Below are 19,783 nucleotides of genomic sequence, written 5' to 3'. Positions count from 1 at the left end.
CTGTATGACATAATTACAGGTAATAGGATCTTGGCCAAGCCAATGACAAATTAGGCCCAGCAGCTATTTCAGAAGAATGGATGCAATTCTATGCTTGACTGGCTATGAAAGTTCTAAGCAGAAGAATAGGGAAACAGACAACAGCCCAGCTGAGCCAGCAGCTCTGCAGAGAGGAATCCCACCGGAGCCAGCACACTGCTGGCACCTATCAGCACATGCTGCTGAGCTAGCTTCGGAAGGCTACTGGTGACCGGCTACCCGACGGGTAGAAAAGCTGATAGGGGAGACCTAGCAGCCAGGGAAGGGAAAAACAGGGCAATGTGACAGGATCCCCCACTCTTCATTTTTCCCTCATCTCTTCTCATTGTGATGCCATTTTCATTTAGGGGCTGGAATGGGAATCGAGGGCTTTCCTTCTAGGGCTTTTAGAAATACCTGGCAAGGGCCACGAGCCCAGAAATGAAGAGGCTGTAAGTGGGCAGGTAAGAGCCTGGTATTCACATGGTGCTTACAGCATATCACTGAACAGGAATTTGTTGACTGGAACTTCAAAATAAACCCATCATCTCACTTAATAGTTTGATCCACAAAAGCAAAGGATGGGAAATATACAGGGAGGGGAAGAGACGAGTAGCCTCCTGGGAGAATGATACAGGGGCACTAATGACTTCAATTTGAACACTGGACGTTTTTCAAAACACTCACACATCATTATCTCATTACCTTTAAGTATCCTGGTGGGACTGCCAGGGAGACCAAGGAATGTCAGGGTCCCCTCGTAAGCAGAGTCAGGCTTGGCAATGCACTTTTTCAATGAGAAGCTCCTGAATTAGCAGCTATGTGTCCAGCCTTAATACTCAAGGCTTCCTCCCTGACCCACAAATGGTGACCTTAAAGAGCTTTCCCAAAGAACTATAAAGGACAACATATATAATAGTTGACTTAACGAATCTATTAAGTATCTCTTGTACGCCAGGCAAAGTACAAAGACCACAAAGACAAAAGCATGGATCCTGTCCTTGAGAAGCTTAGAATCTAGTGCGGAGACTTAACACACAGGCAGATCCTTTCAACAACATCGGTCAGTGAAGGACAGATGTGTGCACAGGATGCTGTGGGGACCAAAGGAAGGGCATCTCAGCCAGTCTGGGAGACCAAGGCAAAGCTTCCCAGAGAAGGTTTATCTTGAAGGACAGGTAGGTACGAACAAGAAATCAAAGAAGGAGGATGGTTGATCTACAGGGTGGGGAGCTTGGGTCTATCTAAAGAATGTGAGAGATGAAACGGGAAGGTGTGTACCGGGAACTGTGAGTACAGGAAGGTCAGTGAAACGAGTAGTGATGAGACATGGAGCTGGGGAGGTAATCAAGGCTATATGTCAACTAAGGAAATGAGACTTTAGCCCAGAGGCAGTGGGGAAGCATAGATTTATAAGTGAGGGACTTACTTAGATCTGTGTCTTAAGAGAGATTAGAAATAGGAATATGGATTATATATGATCCAGCAGAAATGGAGCAAGATACACCAGAGAGGAATCATTATTTAAAAAAGGAAGGCCCGCAGAAGTCAAACAACAGATGAAGCAGGATCAGGCAACCAAAAGCTGTAAAAACTGTGACAAGAAGAGAATAAATATTTTGGGAAGGTGTGGCCACAGCAAATCCCTCAGATCCCTCTGGAGTCCTGTGAGCATCCAGAATCAGACTCAGTGGTTCTTTACTGAAGATGAACTCTTAGTTTAACTGCTGGACCTTTAGGGAAGTCCTTCATAAATTAATTAGCTCCAGATATTTGAGGGTTGAGAAATGATATAATACTGCTAAAAGAATGACCACATTCTAATAGAAAAATGGGCAAAATCTGGGGAAGAAAAAGCACCCGATTTGGAATGCAGACATTTGGGTGTTGGTATCTGCTCTACAACAAGCTCTGTGAACAGAGGCAGATCACTGTGCATGTCAGTTTCCTGAACTGGGAAACTGAGATAATATTTCTCATGTAGGTTTGCTTTGAGATTAAAATGAAACATTGCATGTGTAAGCACTTTTACACTAGAAAACACTATATAAATGGAAAACCTGATCATTATTAAGATAGGAGGTCATTACCTGAGCCCTCTTCAGAGAAAATAGCCTTAAACGGAAAACAAACTGAAAGAACACTGGTGGGTGATGAACCATTAAGAGTGTGTGGGGAGGGAAAAGTAAAGCCTTAGCTTCCAACAGCCTTTAACACGTCACAGGGAAGAGAGCAGTTTAGAAAGGTGACCTTACTGCATTCCTTCTTCCCTGGGCAGTGGCAGACATCATCTAGAATAGGGTGTCCTTTGCAAGTAAGTGAAACGTTGGTAGACAGCTGGCTCACCTTCCCGGCAGGTGACTAGTTGTGGCTCAGTGAGAGTTACGGGACCCAGGGAGAGTCTGTGAGCAGTGTTTCATTGGCCTTACCCGCACCAGGTGTCCTTTGCCCTTCTGGGTTTCCCCGTGGCTTGAACTATCGTTAGTGCTTTGATCCAGAGATCTAACTTTGCTACTGTTCCCCCTCCCGTGTGTCTCCTGGCCAGGAAGGGACCCGCACTGACAGACGGGAACAGGAAGGGTGTGAGCATATACCACAGCACTGTGAGGGAAATGTGCAGAAACAGTTTCAATCAACGGGAAACTGCTTAGACCAATTATTATCTTTCTCAGACAAGATGCAGCACATTTGGCACTAAAAACAAAAAAACAAGAAATAATTTTCCTTTTATTCTAAGTTTTCTCTCCCAGACGCACATCTCTCCATAAATACGCACCAATATTCACTGCCAAGTCCACATTCCTCTGAAATGTAAATACATGTTCTTCGGACAGTACCAGTTGCTTGTGAGGCTTTTGTGCATCTCTGTTTACAAAAAAGCAGGGGGGGTAGTGGGAGAGAGGGGATCTAGGACTACGCCCTGGCCACTGCAAGCTGCAGCAGGAGCTCCCCAGGGGGGCATCCTCCCTTTCGATGCCAGCAGGAAGAAGGGAAATAGGTCAGGGAATCAGCCAGTTTTCGGCTCAGGCTGTCCAGCATGAGGACATTTTCCAGGCAGCAGCAAAGGGTAATTTCTGAGATCTCAGGAGGACAAAGGGGTCACTGAGAAAGGTCTTGGAAATGATCACCAAACCTCTATACATCCCACATCCTGCCCCAGGGAAATGTACCTCTTATAGCCTGGAACTGTGAAGAGGGTTAAATTGTGGCACTGATCTCTTTTAATACCTCAGAGCCCCTTCTCTAAGAGCGCAGGTTTTCCTGACATCGACCACGTTACTGTACAGGCAGCGGCTGGTCAGTGAGTGAATGCTGGCTAGCTGGCCTTCTGGCGAGGTGTGAAGAGATCCCAGATGACTATTTATTCACAGGAAGGGTCTCAAAGGGAAGACGAAGGCTTTGGATTGTGAGATCAGTGTTTTAGACAGGAATACCAAGGCAGGAAAGAACCACTTTCCCAGAACCACATGATACCTGGAGTGCAGAAACAGGAAATTGAAGCCAGTTATCTACCCATTCCCTAACGCTCTGTCTCACCACTACTTCTGGGAAGATGCTAGCGATGGGCACAATTCACCAGATCTTCCTGTCCTTGGCAGGGTGGCAGGGAATTGCCTGAAAGAGGCAGCTGTATGGGCGGGAGCAGAAAGAGTATCACCAGCTCATGCCATGCAGTGGGACACAGCCCTCATATAGATCACAGTCACAACTACAGCAAGGGACACGATGACCTCACATTGGGTGGCCCAGAAGTAGCCCAGCCTCAAAGGCAGGGGATGTTGAGAGTAAATTGTCATTTTCAGGCTACAACAAGGTAAAAAACCAACCAACTCAGCATACTCTGTACAGCAAGGGTCAGCACACTTCTTGTGCTAAAAAGACAGATAAGTAAATATTTAAGATTTTGTGAGCTACATGGCCTCTGTCGTAACTACTCAACTCTGCTGTTAGAGTATGAGAGGAGCCACAGTGTGGCAATGTTTCAGTAGCACTTTATTCATGAAAACTGGCAGTGGGCCGACTTTGCCCACCCCTGCTATATACTAACTGAGTCAGGCTGAGGAAGAACTGTTGAGCTACCTGGATTTCCTCTAAGTGTGACGTGCTTTCAGAGTTCCTTGGCTGCTTTGGCCACAAAAAGTCCAGTAACAAGCTGGTGTCTAAACTGCTCTTCTTCTTGCCCGGGAGCAAGAATGTCAGAACACCCAGACCACTGACCTGGAACAGTCCTCCCAGACTCCTAGCTCAGGGGAAGGAACAAAAGACAATGGGAACCGATGGCTAAGGAGAAGGAGCACGTAGAAAAATGGGAAAAAAAAGAAGAAATACAATGAAAGGTGACCGGAAAGACAGGAAGATGGAGCTGAGTGGTGGCCAGGAATGTCAGTAGCTCTGTGCTAACTGGTGTCACCGTAAAACACACTAAAGGAAAGAACGGCTATCGGGTGTCCAGATAATGGGGGCCATCTGAAATGTAGAGAAGAGACTTGTGTGAGACTCTGGCAAGCTCCACATGAGGCTATGGGACAGAAAGACTACAACTCTCTCTTCCCCCCAAACGGAGAGGCACGTAGCAATTTGTGCTCTGGCCACCCAAAGCCAAGACAATGTATTTCGTAAGCAGGGAGTCAGGCACCTGCACCTCAGCTTTCTGTCTGCTCCCTGGCAGGTGGGCTGACCTAGGGGCGTGCCCGTTATAGTCTCTCCCCCACTACACGTCCTTCTCCAGTCAGTTTACAGGTTTATGCATGTGAGTCTAACTCGACGGACATGCCGTTGTGGGGGCCTGGGATGTGCTGTGAAATCATGAAATCTGTGTGTTTCTCCCTTCCTATTGGATTCTGCCAGTTTATAGTAACTGGGAAAACGAGGCAGAGGGTAGAGAGATCCCGGTCAAAACTAAGATAAGAAAAAGAAAAACATAAAGGGGAGGGATGGGGCAGGGTCAAGGACGATCACATCATCGCCAATACCTGATTACCTGACCAAGTCTGATTACCAAGGGGATTGGCACAAGGTACCAAAAGCCTGTCCAACCGCGGCCATCACAACAGCGGCTTGGCTCCCGAAGAGCACCTGGAGTGGAATGGGGTGCTGTGGAGGCTGCCCTGAAGGTAAGAGCTATGTGAGGTGAGAGGCTGTGAACGCACACTCAGGCATCCGTACAGCGGCACGGTGCTTCCTCCTCAGGGCGGGAGGGATCTCCACATCCAGGAATGCCAATCCATCAGGCTTTCCTAGATCCAAGTGGGGTGGAAGGAAGAGGCAAAGAGACATGTGCCCAGGACAATGTATGGAATAAAAATACAGGTAAAAGCGACTTAGAACAAAACAAAAACCACTCTTCACTCCTACACTGTCAAGAAAACAGTTTACACGTGTGATATGAAGGGAAATGCCCAAGGGAACAGGTTAAAACCGGTTCCTTTAGTTAAAACTTCAAGCTGTCCTGAGTTTAAGCCATACTCCTCTTCCCTCTGGAAAGACCTTTCAAAACAGTCAGGCCGGGCAATCATATAAGCAGCTAAGAAAACGCAGAAAGTTTCTTTATCAAGAGACTCCCGACTTAGGGCTCTGCAAAACTGGGGTGCTACAACCAAGAAAGCCACATATCAAATCTGGATTAGACCAAGATCTGCAAACTCACACGTCAGGGGCATCAAAGAAGATGGGGGAAAATTTATCTTTTTTCAACAATCAAATACCAGCAAATGTACAGACAAAGGTAAGGTCACGATACTAAGAGAATAAAAGAGCTTTCGGCCCACTCATTCCACTTAGTGGCCAGTATTCTCTCTGACCCCTTGTGCTCTTTGGATGGCACCAGCGGGCCAGAAAATGGGATCAGAAGAAAAGTGGCTGGGGAAATGAGAGTTGAAAAAGAAAGGGAAAGAAACTTCAGGAGCCGTGAAACAACAGGGGAGGACAACGGTGACCAACGGGGAGGGCGACACAGAAATGTGGCGCAGCTAGGAAGTGACGAGGACGTTACTAACGAAAAGTCTCAGAGAACCCCACGAGGGCCTTTCCTCACTCCGTCCAAAGCACGACCACCGGATGTCTGTCGTGGCTACTTCTGTGATGACTTTAAGTCGCAGACCTTGGGTGGACCTGTTTTTCCCGTCACAGAGCTGCTCTGTAGGTCATTCCCCAAAGGTCCACCCAGAGGAAATTCCAAAATATTTGCCCCGTCTACCTAATTACTGTGCTCCAAATTGCAACAGCTTCTGATAGACAACTGGACTATTTGGATTTTTAAAATACTTTTCCTGCAGGGGCTTATCTTTAACCGACAAGAATTCAAACTACACTGGGCAGTTACAAAATAGAGGGGAAGGGGGAAGGCACTCTGCATGAGGATTTCTTCTTCACAAACATGAATGCATCTCAGCACAAATAAACGGGTCAGTGTGAGACTGAGGAGGCATGAAGGGGTCCGGCACTCCTGCCCCCGCCCTACTATACAGACGGCCAGCACAGCCTATGCAATGCCCAGGTTGTTGCAGTTCATTTTGGGAAATGGAATCCATCTATGTTGAACTAAGAATTCAGGATTCCTTTTGCCACCCCATTTTCTTTCACAAAATGGAAAGGTAAGTGCTAAAAAAAATCCCCAAGAGGTGGCAACCAAAAACAAATAGTGTCGTTCAGCCAGAAGTCAAAGAGGTGGTTTTCTACAGGTCTGGGCAGTCCCACACAGCATCCTGGGCTAGCCTGCTCTCTTGTGCCTCTAGTACCCAATATACTCACTGGCGATTCAAATCCAAATGAGAAACATCCCCAAGCCCACACGTCTGATCTCAAGGATCTACAAAGCCCCACGAGCGAGCTAACCTCTAGGACCCCATAATCTTTTAGCTCTTGCATATCATGATATTGCATGAAAGCTAACGGGACCCTATGGGTTTGATTGCAAAAGAAATGAGGACAAAGGCAGATCTGAAATCCTCAGCCTGAGCCCAGCACACTCCCCCACTGTTCCTTTCTTGTGCCCACCTAGCAGGATGAATGACTGCAATACTCCTGGAAAGAAGATGTATCAGTTGACTATGACTTGATAAAAATTAGCAGGTAGATGGACACCGCAGCAGATGAGAAGCCTAACTCCCGCCTGCAAGAGCCAGGCCAACGGGCAGAAACAGAAATACAATTAAATTAAGTCAGAAAACCCGCTACATAAAATGCAATTACTCAAAGATACAAATAAATGTTCAAAGAAAATTGGCCCCTGACAGGGTTAGTCAAGCTTCTAAATCCAGCTGGAGGCAGGCAGCGCGGGCTGATTCGCCAAGGAGGAGGGCTACAGAGCCGTAAGCCCTCTGCCTCAGGATGCTGCCTAGGCCGGCTTGGTGTTTCAGCACACAATCCCAGGACACCGGTGGCGGGGGGCTGTCTGGGGGTGGCTGGCCAATGACGCAGGGCTCAAGGAAGCAGGATGTGGGCAGACACAGAATGGATGGTGGATGAGGAAGGCCGAGCACCAGAAAAATGTCAGACTCATCTCTGACGTGGCAGGAAAGCACGAGACCAAGGGAGCCCCGTTTTCTCACCCCTCTTCACACAAGAAGCAACCGTAAGATGTCCCACCTCTCGCTGCAGCACCAGCTCCTTGGTGAAAAGTGTGGCTTCCTCACTGAAAGGCTCTCCCTCTTGCACCAAGCCTGGGAGGTTTCGGGCTCCTCTGGGGCATTCGATGCCTGTGTCAGGAGAAAAGGAGAATCTGTGATGAAAAGGGGCCTGGTCGGCCTAGTGTCCAGCAAGGATGGGACACCGCCCTGACACTTTCGACAGGGCAGGACTTAGATCAGAATGCCATCACATCAGAGATAAGATGCTGTAGAGGGAAAACCCAACCATCACCAGGGCAGCGGTGATTAGAGGGGGCAGGGGAGGTGAGCTCCCGGCCATAGCATCTGGGAATCAGCAAGAGACCTGGGGAGTTCCAAATAAGACGTGTGGGGAGCACAGGCACACCCGGATGTGGGATGCACCCCCTTACAGTCCCAAGGTCTCACCGGCTTCACCATCGCTTATCTAAATGGCTCTCTCACCTAAATCGTACTGCTATCCCCAGCCACTCTGCCTTCTGAGAGTCATTCCAGTGGACTCCTAGACATTTTCTCTTTACTATCTGGCTTTCACGTCAAATTTCACAAGTGTTAACTCGGTGTCATTTTTCTCTTCATAAGCTTCCCCTGCTGTCCTCTGGCTATATTCTGGACAATAGTACCATCAGTTTTTCATTCAGAATGAGTAACAGAAAAAACAGAATACTGATGAAGTATTAGGTGTCTGGAACCAGACAGACCTGGATTCACATCCTAATTCTATCACGTATTCGCTTTGTGACCTTAGCCAAGCTGCTGAACCACTCAAAGCCTCAGTTGTTCTATTTGTAAAACCGGTAGAATAATGTATCTGCCTCCCATGGTTGTTGTGTGAACTAGGAGAGATTATGTATGTAAAAACATGTAGGGGCACAATGCCTGGCCTATGGAGAAGTAGAATACATTTTAACTCTTATGGTTTTACCATTATTATTAATATTATTATTACTATTTATAGCAATCACCACGCTCATAACCTCAGCTGTCTTTCACTCCATACCTAGCCTATAAGATCCCTGAGGATCCCATTCTTCACACTTCTTTATATCCAAAGATGGTCTTTTATACAACACGGGTGCTCACTAACCAACTCAGATTGCCTTTTCTTTCTCTCTTTGATTCAGTCATTCATTTTGCAACAGTGATCATCAGTGTTAGATCACTGACAGTGGTCATCAGTGATAGACCATGAGATACGTCACATTTAGATATCTGAGTTACTTACACAGTATTTCCAAAAAATTCGTACTGCAACTGTAATTGTGAGACAAAACGTTGAAGTAGGCTAGAGACAGAATAAAAGGAAATGATCAAAATATGGCGGAGGATGCATCTATGCCCAGGTCTCTGAATCACTGCTGGTCTCTCCTGCTGCAATAAGGCAGAATTGGGAGGCGTTACCTCCCAAGGCATTTTCCAAATGGCCTTGGGTGCCGGTACAAGAGATTTGGCACAGGAGGCAAAGAAGCAAGGTGTCTAGGCAACTGCACACACTTGCCAGGAAGCCTTTGGGCAAAGGGGCCCCCACTGCTGGGACAGAACATGCGTCTCTTATGGACGAAGCCAGGTGGCGGCTCATGTTTCTGGCCACAGTACAGATTCAAGGTCATGAAGCTCAGAGGAAAGGGAATAGTTTATATCTCGGGTTTTCAGAAGCTCAAGAACAGAGCTTTCCCTCCAAGCCTTGAGGCCTCACAAAAGGAATACATCACATCAAAGGAAACACCAGAGAGGGAGAGCAGCAGAAGGATAGCAACTGCAGCAGGACAACGGCTTGGGCTGGTGGCCAGGCCACTCGCCCAGCTGTGCAAGGATGGGACAGCTGAAGGCCCTACCCGAGCATCTCATGGGTGAGATCTCTAGGGCTGCCTCGTTCTGGGCACTTCAGTGCCAGGCTGTGTGGGAAAAGTGGAACTGATTTTTTGGTAAAAGAGACCAATAAACTCAGAGCCAAAGAGCCTGAGACGTAACCCAGAAGGGAGAGATGGGGCTAGAGTAAAACTGAATGAAAGTCAGCCCATGGTTTCTACAGCATCAACAGGCAAAATCACTTTTCATTTTCTATCTGCAAATTAAGCAAGAACAGAATTGTCAGAGAGAGAGAAATAAACAATTCTATTGAACTTTCTGGCCACAGACCCATAGATAAGGCTTTGCTGCAAAACAGGAATAATGCTAAAATACGTTTCCAGTACGCTTCTGACCCTTAGCAGCCATTTGGGTGGGGGGCTGTGCTGAGTGCTGTTGGTGGGGTGGTTATGAACTGGGGACCGGAACCGGGAGGAGGCTGGGACACTTACTGGGTGGCAGGAATTGGGGGAAAGACTGCACGAAAAAGGCACAGAAGATTTCCTGGTCTCACTGTTTGAGCAGATGTACCTACTCTACTCTGATGTCACGACCTTGGTATTCAGAAATCTCAAGAAATCTAGAGATCCCAGTAGTCCTCTCTGATTTCTGGGAGACCACCAAGTGATTAAATCCAGAAAACAAGATGGCTCAACAAGCCTTCAAGTCGAGCAGAAATGGAGTCAAAATGTCTTTCAGGAGAGAGAGACCCTTGGGCCTGTGGTGACCAAAACTCAGCCACTCCAAGCAGATTCAGAGGCAAAGAAGGGCCTTTCTCATCTGTTCCCCCAGCTGCCAGCAGCCTGGCTCCATCCAGTTCTTCAAGAGGAAGAAGCAGAAGTAAGTGGTCTCCCTACACCTTGTTAAGTGGGGAAAAAGTAAACACATCAATGCACATTAATTCCCATCGGGCAGGTAGGTAAAAGAAAGGAGGGAACAGAAAAGTTGCCTGAGAACAAGAGTATTATCTCTGCTTTTATCATTGATTTCCTTTTCTTCTGGGTGTTCTCCCACTTCTCTCTGACTGGGCTCCTCTGAAGTAACCCCTTCTCAGTCAAAACCCGTCTCAGCTCGGTCACATCTCAGCTCAGGACTGACAGGGAGACATTGTATCTTAAAAACATATCCAATGGAAGTGGGAACCTAGGTATGAGAGCTAAGAGGAAAAGAGAGGTGTTAAATGAATATTTTACTGAGTACCTGCTATCTGTGAATAGATCTAAGGCCTGAAATCACTACGGCCTGAAAGCTACTAAGTGGTTATATGAACCCCGAATTGGCAGATGCTAAACTATCGAGACAAAGCCCAGTTTTGGAGTTCACTACCACTGTAACTAGAGAGCATTACAACCTGTCACAGAGACTAGGCAGGAGTCTGGGGCCTGGGGTCCGCCATTTCTTTCTTTCTTTTTTTTTTAATGTTTTTTAACGTTTATTCACTTTTGAGAGACAGAGAATGAACAGGGAAGGGGTAGAGAGAGGGAGACACAGAATCCAAAGCAGGCTCCAGGCTCTGAGCTGTCAGCACAGAGCCCGACGCGGGGCTCGAACTCACAAACCGCGAGATCATGACCTGAGCCGAAGTCGGATGCTCAACCAACTGAGCCACCCAGGTGCCCCTGGTGTCCTCCATTTCTTGTTGAGCAGGGTCAGGAAGTCCAGGCACAGCTGGTGTCTGGACGTAAGGCAGAGGGGTGCTTGGCACCGGGGCCGCCATAGTAGTGGCTTCCACACTCAGGGGCAGGGGAATTGCTAGACTTGGGGGGATGGAGGGGGTGGCTAGGAAGGATGTCACAACAGGGACTGAGAAGGGAGAGGCAGAATCTACTTCTGCTTGTAAAGAACTGTGCAGCTGAGTGTTTTCTAGCTTTTAATTTTATTAGGGCCCATATATACATTTACATATGGGTATATACACTTTTATATAACAAAGTTTCCACAAAACAATGGTCTTTCTGTTCTGTTTCATTAAAGAGAAAAAATGATGGTTATGACATTGAATTAAGCCTCTAGTGGGTCAGGGCCCTCAGCAAGAGTTCAAAGGCTATGCTGAATGTTTATTTATCAGTTTCTGGACTTGCTTTTGTGTCCCAAGGGAAAAAGGAATAGGGCAAAAAATATGCTATCCACCAACAGAGAGGAAACCAAACAAGTGTTAATATTCTAAACCCAGAAAGACAGCTGTTGCTGCTGAATACCAGGTAAAGACACGCTGCCAGCAGGAAGCGCTCTGCCTGGCCCTCTTTTCCTAAGAGCCTGGCCAATAAGTAAACCCCGTCCATGCTGCACCTTTATTCAAACAAAGATTGCATGACGGGGCTGGTGTACCTGGTGTTCCTCTGTTACCAATACGGTGGGGAGGGAGGGAAGGAAGGAGGGGGGAGAAGAAGAGAGAAAAAGGAAAGAAAAGGGAAAGAAAGAAAAGAAGGAAAAAGAATTAAAGAAAACAGATCAAGGGAAGGAAAGTCGGGTTCTCGGAAGGCAAACCCCGGGCTGCAGCCACTGAGCCACATAGCAATGGAGATCTCCCAAGACTGGACGTATGAAATGATGTATCACTGGAGTTCCAGAACTTCTCCCTAGCCAGGTGAGAAAGTGCCCGTAATTCTGGATTGTGCATATTACTGCTACTAGCTGCTTTTTCTGACAATGCACTGGTGCAGCGCTGCCTGCCTGCTGATAAGAACATATAAACTTTGCTGTGCTTCAAATGCCGCAGGTACAGGTTAACTGCCAAACTGACTCCTGACACTCACAAGTCATTCAAAAAACAAAAATATTTGGTTTAAAAAAAAAAACACACAAAGATATGAAAAAATTCCCAAACATTCTTAAAACATTTTCTTTGCCGACAATGGGGTGTGCCAGAGTGAAGAAAGATACTGTAACCTGTGGGGCTTTTTGGCTGATGTCCGTGAAGGACAGATAAGACACACACCCTTCTTATCCATATGGCTCCTTGACCTCTTTTAAGCCCCACAGACCTATCTGCCTATAGCTAAAAACCCATTATTTTTCATATCTTTTTTAAGCTTTCTGGGATATGATGGTTGCCCAAGACTATTTAAAATAAAAAAGAGGATGTGCCTGATTTTGTATGGTTTAGGAAGATAAAATGCATCACTAGCTATGAGCATACCATGGTTCTGGTTTCTGCTCTGCCAGTGACGAAGTATGAAACCTTTTGGGGCTTCATGGTCTCTATGAAATAAAGGAGCTCTGAGGTCTCCCCTGGCGATGAAATCCTGCAATTTTGACTGAGCCCTTCTGAGATTCCTCACCCGAGACTTGACTTCTGGAGTTCAGGATGCCCCCTTTCAAATGTAAAATGCCGGGCTATAGAGCATTCTATTAAAAAGAAATTATACATTCAGAGACATTGACTAACTAGGTCAATTAACACAAACACTTTGGTCAGTCAGCTTTGGAACAAGAAGTACAAATTCTTGTTAGTGATACGATAATGGCTATATGAGAGATTCTATTGATGGCTATGTGAGAGTCATGTATCGCTCTGAATATTTAACATTGTAGGTGAGTTTTATGACAATTAAGCCTCTGGGCTCAAAGTGTGTTTGCTTTTACCTTTATTGGGAGCTAAAGGGAAGTGTGTGGCAATCTGCCTTGGCTAGAAGTGACAGCTTCCCAATGGCACTTTGTCCAGCAAACAAGAGACCAGGGATTAGCTAAAGGAAACAAAACTCTAGAGGAAACAATAACCAATTGGAAGGATTAGTCAACGGTACTCACTTCCCGTCCAGTGTGCTCACTGCTGCGCCGGACGTTACTGAGGGAGGGCTCCAGAGGCACGCAGACATACTCTTTCCCGTCCGCCTACTTACGATACTTAAAAATGCCACAGTTCACTCAGCAGATGGTCCCTCCTTCCATTTCACAAATACGTATCAGTGCCTGCGCCGGGCTAGGCACTGTGCTGGAAGCGGAGGGCTCAATGATGAAAAAGACAGACTTTGGGCCAATCACGCTTAATTACCAGCATGAAAACATTGTATTTGTCTATCATCGTGCAAGGTATGTTACTGGTGACTGAATTTCCTATTAAACCTACCAGGCTACATACTGTTAAGAAACAGCATGTGGTAACTGGACTGTGCTAGGCAGACACGTGTGTCTGGGAGACTGTTGGTAGAATGTGCTGGACAAGCCGATCGCGGGGCTCACCATGTCAAGTCCCTTGCTAAGGCATCAGGCAACTACGTTTCCTAGCCCTTGTTCCGGGTGTCTGTCCCCTCCCCTCACTGCAAATTGGGGATGGAGGTCAGAGCTGAGAGTGGGGGACTGACAGGGGGCTGGGGGGAGAAAAGAGTTGCTGCTGTACACGATTCAGGGGTGGCCAATCTACAGTCAGGTTGGCAGAGGAGAAAAGGCTCTGTCCAAATAGAAACGGGAGCTATAGGTGAGCCAGTAAGATTCTCTTTCTGGAATTTGAATCCAGCAGTGTGCACAACACAGGCCCATCAGGAGCCAGAGGAAGGAGGCAATCTATGCAGAGGGGACACTGGAGCACTACCACTGGAGAGCTACTGTTGAGTGCCTGGGGCAACCTCAGACCCACAGTCACCTTCCAGATTCCAGGATCTGACAGGATCCTGGGCCTTAGCTTACATCCCGTTAGATTTTCACAGATATTCCCAGAAATCTGCTCTCCCTTTACTGCAACCATGAGCAAGCCTACGTGAGAACCTGGTATTGGCAACCCAAATAAAACTAAAACTAAATCGCTTCTTAGACTGGGTACTGTTGTCATTCAGACTTTATTCTCTCCCGCATCCAATACACCAGCTATAGCACACAGTGGCACTGGAGATCCTCAGCAAATGTTGACTAAATGAATATTAGTGAAAACACTCCTGAAAAAAAACTAAATACACAGAAAAGGAAATGGCTAATGAACTGGCAGGGTTAATGTAGACATTATACAAATACCAGGAGAAGGGCCGAAGGAATCCCTGACTGCATACATCCCACTTTCCCAAGGTTACATAACACTTCGAGGAAAAAAGGCAAGCACAGCTACACGCATCTACCCTGCTGGTCTTTGGATTGGCACACTTGGGACGCAGCTGAAACAGAGGAGGAGGTCAGCGCGGACCGGCAATGCCAGCAAGACTTGAGGACGGGGCACCGCAAAGATGTTCAGTTTCCGATACAACAAAGGAGGGAAACATCCCCACTGATAACCCCACGTTCAGCCGGAGGAAGCTCTGTGGCCACATGGAAATACAGAAAACTGGAGCACATTTCAAGGGAGCAGTGGAAAATGACTCAGGGGCGGGGAGGCCTGCCTTCAAAGGGAAGATAAAAGGTGCTAAATCTGTACAGTTCAGCTAAGTGGTGACTAAGAGGGTGACAGGATAACAATCTGCAAATATTTGAAAGGTGTAAACACGAGAAAGGAGGGAAAATGCTTAGTTTGAAGACGGGGGGTGTAATTATTAGGAGAAAGAGAAATCTGGACAAAATATCAGAAAAACCAAGCGTGGGGATGACTAGTGGGTTATAAATAAGTTTCCCAATTGAAATGGAAATGCTGTTATTTGACCCTGAAACTGAAATGTGGCTACTAAGCCCATCCTTCTACTTATGAGAAAGCAGCCCAGCCCAGGGAACTGTTATTTTATTTTCTATATTTTGGGAATGATTTCTTGAATAATATTCAAATTTAAATATCTCTGCTTTAAATGCTGCTCCCTGAAATTAAAATGTTTTTAAATGTTTATTTTTGAGAGAGAGAGAGAGAGAGAGAGCGAGCAAGCAGGGGAGGGGCAGAGAGCAAGGGAGACACAGAATCTGAAGCAGGCTCCAGGCTCTGAGCTGTCAGCATAGAGCATGATGTGGGCCTCGAACCCATGAACTCTGAGATCATGACCCAAGCCAAAGTTGGATGTTCAACCGACTGAGCCACCCAGGCACCCCTCCCTGAAATTCCAACACATTTTCTTTTGTTGATCAAACCTGATAAAATGGTTGTCCTGGTGGGACTTTCAGAACAAAAACTGGCTTTATCTGCTAGTATGTGCCACCTGCCTGGCTGACAGCTTAAGTGGAGCTGAGTACAGAGCCGGGTGACAGGTGGGAAAGGGACAGAAGACTACACTATCTCATCTAGCAGGACACCTTCATCCTTCACCTTTAAGACCCTAGGTAAGAATGCTGTAAACGTTTCCCAGATGGAAACTGTAGACACGTCTCCCTTTTTAAATACACAGTCCCCTGGAGTAAACGTCAAGGACAAGGCAAGGCACAGAAAGAACACCAAAATAAGCTTCCTGTCACACTGACTGCACTCCAATACCTTTGCCTGAGTTCCTGCTGCTGCAGCTAGCCAATTTACAAGCCAATTTATAATTCACAGACTCTCAGTAGAGATTTTTACCCCCGGATTCAATTAGTTCCATTTCTATACTTTGCCCTGCCAGCCTTCCCCGCCCCCACCAAAAACCAAAACACAAATTAAAAAACCCCACTATGTACAGAGAATAAGTCTCCTTATATAGCCTAAGAAAAGGAACACTTAACTGTGTTCAAGTCAATTTCAAAACCAAACCAAACCAAATATTCTTTGGTGTTAACAAAGTTTAGACAGCTGTTTCTTCCCTAAGCATCAAGAACAAAATCCAGAACTCTCACACCAATGGCACAAAATGCTGAGGCAGACAGGCCATCTGCCTAATTTTAAGGAACGTGGTTATCACCTGCATATACGTATAAAACCAAATTAGCACACCACATTGTTAGTTCTCAGAAATGTAACACATCTCATGCACCAGAAGCTTATCTGAGTTCTCTCTCATAAGGTTTAAATCAGAATTAATTTGGAGACCTCAAACTGCAAATGCTGTCCATGAATCAGTTAACAACTGAGAACTGCAAACCATCCCATTAGGGCCAGCTGGTCCTCCATTTCCTAAAATGGCCCCAAAGCAAGGCAAATCGTAGACCAGTTCCTAAGAGTTCTACATGATAGGAGGCCTCGATTTGTATTGAAAGGGTCAGAAATAAAACAAGGATTTTGTATTGTCTCAAATTCTTTCTTCTCTCCCTTGTTCTCTAAACTGCTATGTTATTACCTCCGGGGAGGCAGCATCTTGTGGGCCAATTTTGGAATATGTCACTGCTAAAGCTCTTTCAGTGATCAGAATAAAGGATAAAAGAAGAATGAAGGGATCCTAATTAAAGAGATCCAACTCCTCAGGTAATTGTAGTCAGGGACTCAGAACCGGTTAAGAGCTGAGACTGAAGCTGTTTTTAGTTCATGATTCCGACTGTTAAGGTAGACTTTTATTGGGCTGCTCTGATTTGGTAATGTGTGATGCATTTGTTGAAAGACGAGAAACTGAAGTTAATTGGGAAGAGAAGCAATATGACCCAGTCTTCCTTCATAAGGCGATGGGAACTGCGACTTCCTTTGAAGAAAGGAAGGGGGTGAAGGAGAGGCACCTGCAGAAAAGAGGTACAGTAGTCTCCCCACCACCTGGTTCCACTTTCTGTGGTTCCAGTTACCCATGGTCCAATGCAGCCCAGAAGCAGGTGACCCCACTTCTGCGGTACTGTCAGGTCACCAGTAGCCTAACGTTACGTCACAGTGCCTGCATCATTCACCCTAACTCATCTTACCGTGTAGGCATTTTATCATCTCACATCATCACAAGCGTGAGTATAGTACAATAAGGTATTCTGAGACCATGTGCACATAACTTTTATTATAGAATATTGTTATAATTGTTCTATTTTATTGCTGTTGTAAATCTCCTACTGTGCCTAATTTACATACTAAAGTTTATCATAGATATGTATGTAAAGGAAAAAAACCATAGTATATATAGAGTTTGGTTCGACCAGCGTTTTTCAAGCATCCACTGGGGGTTGTGGAACAATTCCTCTGTGGATAAAGAGGGACTATTGTACAGTGCTTGGCTTTAAACGTGCCTTAAATTTCTCTGATACAAGTCATGGGTATGATACCACAAGGACAGGGCTGACTTCTGAGGTCTCATCTCTAGCTGTTGTTAGCCTGTTAATGGTGGATCCCCACTCAACGATTATTTGAGGTATGGTAAATGCCAGTTCTCTGTGTACACCCAGCATCTGGAATAGAGGAGCTACTCAATAACTGTTTTGCTAAATGAATGCCAAACAGGTTAAACCTAACAGAAATAGATGCCACAAACCTGTTATAACAATGTCCTATGCAGAACACTTGGTGAGTTCATAAGGAAATCGAATATCATTTCTAGGATTTTAAGGCGAATGAGTGTTAAATGCTAAACCACTGCCCACTTCCAAGGAGGAGACAAGGAACAAGTGGCTTAGAGGCCTTCTATTGGATTTCTGGTGCTCAGTCCATGGTGAACTGGCTTCACCAAGCTTTATTTATCATTAAGTTTAGACACCAAAGAACTACTTCCAAAAGGGAAAAAAAAAAAAAAAATTCAGACGGAGCTCGTGCAGTAGATAACAATTTGGCCAGCATCAGAACAACCTTTCAGAATTCTTCCCATTGCAGAGCAGGATCTGAAAACAATGATTTTTAAAGGGAGGAAGAACTCTCACTGGTTAACAAGGCCTTTCCCTCCCCGGGGCATCCCAAGAGCATGGCTGTCAGCAATCTAGCCAGGCTGTCTCTGGGGGTGTTTGGAAAGGGGGGGGGGCAGGTTGGAGACGGCAGGCTGTCTGCTTCCCAATACACATATTTGTTTTGGGTTTGCTATAAGCAGTAGCTGCAATAATATTGCCATCAACTCAGAAAGCAATGAAACAAGCGGGCATAGGAAAGAACTGTGCCGACCCCCAACTGTCCCCTTGAGTTTCTCATCAGTATCCATATCAACACAACAGCCTCATATGGACATTACAAAGAAAAAGCACTGGAGGTCAAAAGCAAGGGCCACGATGGTCTTTCCGATGACAAGAAATCAACATGGCTCAAGCTTTTATGTAACACCGTGGCACCATGGAGACAGCACCCAATGAGCATAAACCCCATGTCTGAGCAACGAGGAGGAGTTGGTTTCTATGAGAACCTCAACTTTTGCTTTTCCTGACTTATTTTAAACATGTATCTTTATCTTTGAATCAAATAAAACTTAGATGTATTTTTTCCCCCTTTCATTTTTGGCACTGAAGAATTCTAATCTTGGTCTCTTAAGTTCCATGTTAATACCTAAAGAAGAGAATTTGAATGTACTGTCCAGGCTGATAGAGAATAGCTACAGGGTGGGGAGAAAGCCACAGGAAATACCCACGTGGATCTTGCAAGTACAAGCTTCCAGAAGGTATCCTGACACACACCTGGCAGCCAAATGTAAAAGCTACTTACTTGAATAAATTTAGAGTGACTTTCTAAACCAAGTTGTGTTGTGTTATTTGAACAAAATGCTTCTGAGAATGTGTGGAGTGTGCTTCCAAACTATTGCCCTTCTTGAGCCTTCACTCACAGAAAATTGTTCTGAGCTTCTCCTCCTGAGGCAAGTGAAATCCAAATGTCTAGAGGTTAGTATACTCAGCTAGCAGAACTGGAGAAAAAGAAATCAGCTAGTGTCAGGAATACTAAGACCCCCAGACCAATGAGAATGAATAAAACTCTTGAAAGCAGAGAATCTCTAAGAGCCCTTTACCTTACTGAGGTAAGGTAAAAATAAATAAAAAGAAGCAAAAAAGGAAAAGGAATTCTGAAAGATCAAGATTCTTCAAGAGCATAGGCTGATCCTGACATACAAATACATTCTATCCAGAAAAGTATCTTAAATTCCAGGCTGTGGGTGAAGAATGGTTTTTGTTGTTGTTGTTGTTGTTTTTGATTAGTATAACATAAAAGAGGTCAGCAGACAACTTCCTGTAGACTAAATCCAGCCCGCTGCCTACTTTTGTACAACTCATGAGCTTAAGAATGGTTTTTACATTTTTTGAATGGTTAAAAAAAAATTGTGACATGTGAAAATTACATGAAATTTAAATTTCAGTCTCCATAAATGAAATTTTACTGGAACATGGCCACGCTCATTTGTTGTCTATGGCTTCTTTCATGGTACAACAGTGAGTTGAATATTTGTGAGAGAGACTATCTGGCCCAGAAAGCCTAAAACATTTACTACATGGCCCTTTATGGAGAAAGTCTGCCAATTCCTGCTTAAAGGGAAGCTGTATGCTGGTTAAAAGAAAATCTACCCAAGGCAGAGATCAACTTCCCAGAACTAGAACATCAGTGTAGGTGACAGTGAAAGAATACCCTAAGTAATAAAAACAATACCTAACAAAGCCTACGGTCATGCAACAGAGCAGGCAAAAGG

At 45.5% G+C, this 19,783-nt stretch overlaps 1 protein-coding gene and 1 long non-coding RNA gene across 2 annotated transcripts in view; one reads left to right on the top strand and one right to left on the bottom strand.

Annotated features, from left to right (window-relative positions):
- The window catches only part of SND1 (staphylococcal nuclease and tudor domain containing 1), a 420,688-nt gene that overhangs the window by 89,748 nt on the left and 311,157 nt on the right, over window positions 1-19,783 (bottom strand). Inside the window, exon 16 of the mRNA XM_019452638.2 lies at window positions 7,606-7,715. Within this exon, the coding sequence (XP_019308183.1) occupies window positions 7,606-7,715 (110 nt within the window). The remainder of the gene's footprint in view (window positions 1-7,605; window positions 7,716-19,783) is intronic.
- Window positions 10,118-18,845, top strand: LOC128775696 (uncharacterized). The gene is made up of 2 exons (XR_008420646.1): window positions 10,118-12,060; window positions 13,930-18,845. It is a non-coding gene; the product is annotated as an uncharacterized LOC128775696 (long non-coding RNA).

Source organism: Panthera pardus, unplaced genomic scaffold (genome assembly GCF_024362965.1).
Source record: "Panthera pardus isolate Hobbes unplaced genomic scaffold, ASM2436296v1 HiC_scaffold_8, whole genome shotgun sequence".
NCBI classification, from domain to species: domain Eukaryota; kingdom Metazoa; phylum Chordata; class Mammalia; order Carnivora; family Felidae; genus Panthera; species Panthera pardus.
This window is presented reverse-complemented; position numbering and strand designations above follow the sequence as displayed.